Here is a 541-nt window from a genome sequence, read left to right as displayed (position 1 = left end):
AGATCAACAGCCACCTGATCGATTGCCAGCTTTTGAAGCAAAAGGCGGTTCTTTAGGGGTACGGTCTTTGCATAAGGGATTTCACAAGGATGAACTTGTCCTTCGATCCTGAATTTTCAATGGTCATATCCGGAATTGGAGCGCAGTTATGAGTAGCTGACTTCTCAGTCGCACTCTATATCCCTTTGAATGTTTTCAACTCTCCATTCCATATCACAGAACGAAGTGCGAATATTGCCGGAAGAAAATATAGCTGAGCGAGTACGAGCTATGAAGGCCGCTTGGGAAGAACTTGAACCCGGACGGGCAAAAAGAGCTGCCCTTTCACGTGAGAAATACCTTCGAGCGATTGCTATAAATATGGAAACCAGCAATGTTGAAAAAACCCTGCTACAATCTTTCGATCCCGTTGGTAAAGGTGAGTTTAGAAACTCCATGTTCCGGGTTTCGTCTGCTTTCAAAAAATCATTTGTATGGAGGTTAAGATGTGCAACCTAATAACATCAATTTTAATTTTCTTTCATAATTTCCGCAAATTTTG

General features: G+C 42.0%; 1 protein-coding gene across 1 annotated transcript; it reads left to right on the top strand.

The window, feature by feature from the left end:
* Nucleotides 1-219: 219 nt before the first annotated feature.
* Nucleotides 220-417, top strand: T265_16258 (hypothetical protein; the record flags this gene model as incomplete). The annotated part of the gene is made up of 1 exon (XM_009179837.1): nt 220-417. A coding segment is annotated over one exon (147 nt), but the record flags the coding sequence as incomplete, so codon positions are not given.
* Between the last annotated feature and the right edge of the window lie 124 nt (nt 418-541).

Source organism: Opisthorchis viverrini (genome assembly GCF_000715545.1).
Source record: "Opisthorchis viverrini unplaced genomic scaffold opera_v5_9636, whole genome shotgun sequence".
In the NCBI taxonomy this organism is placed as follows: Eukaryota; Metazoa; Platyhelminthes; class Trematoda; order Opisthorchiida; family Opisthorchiidae; genus Opisthorchis; species Opisthorchis viverrini.
This window is presented reverse-complemented; position numbering and strand designations above follow the sequence as displayed.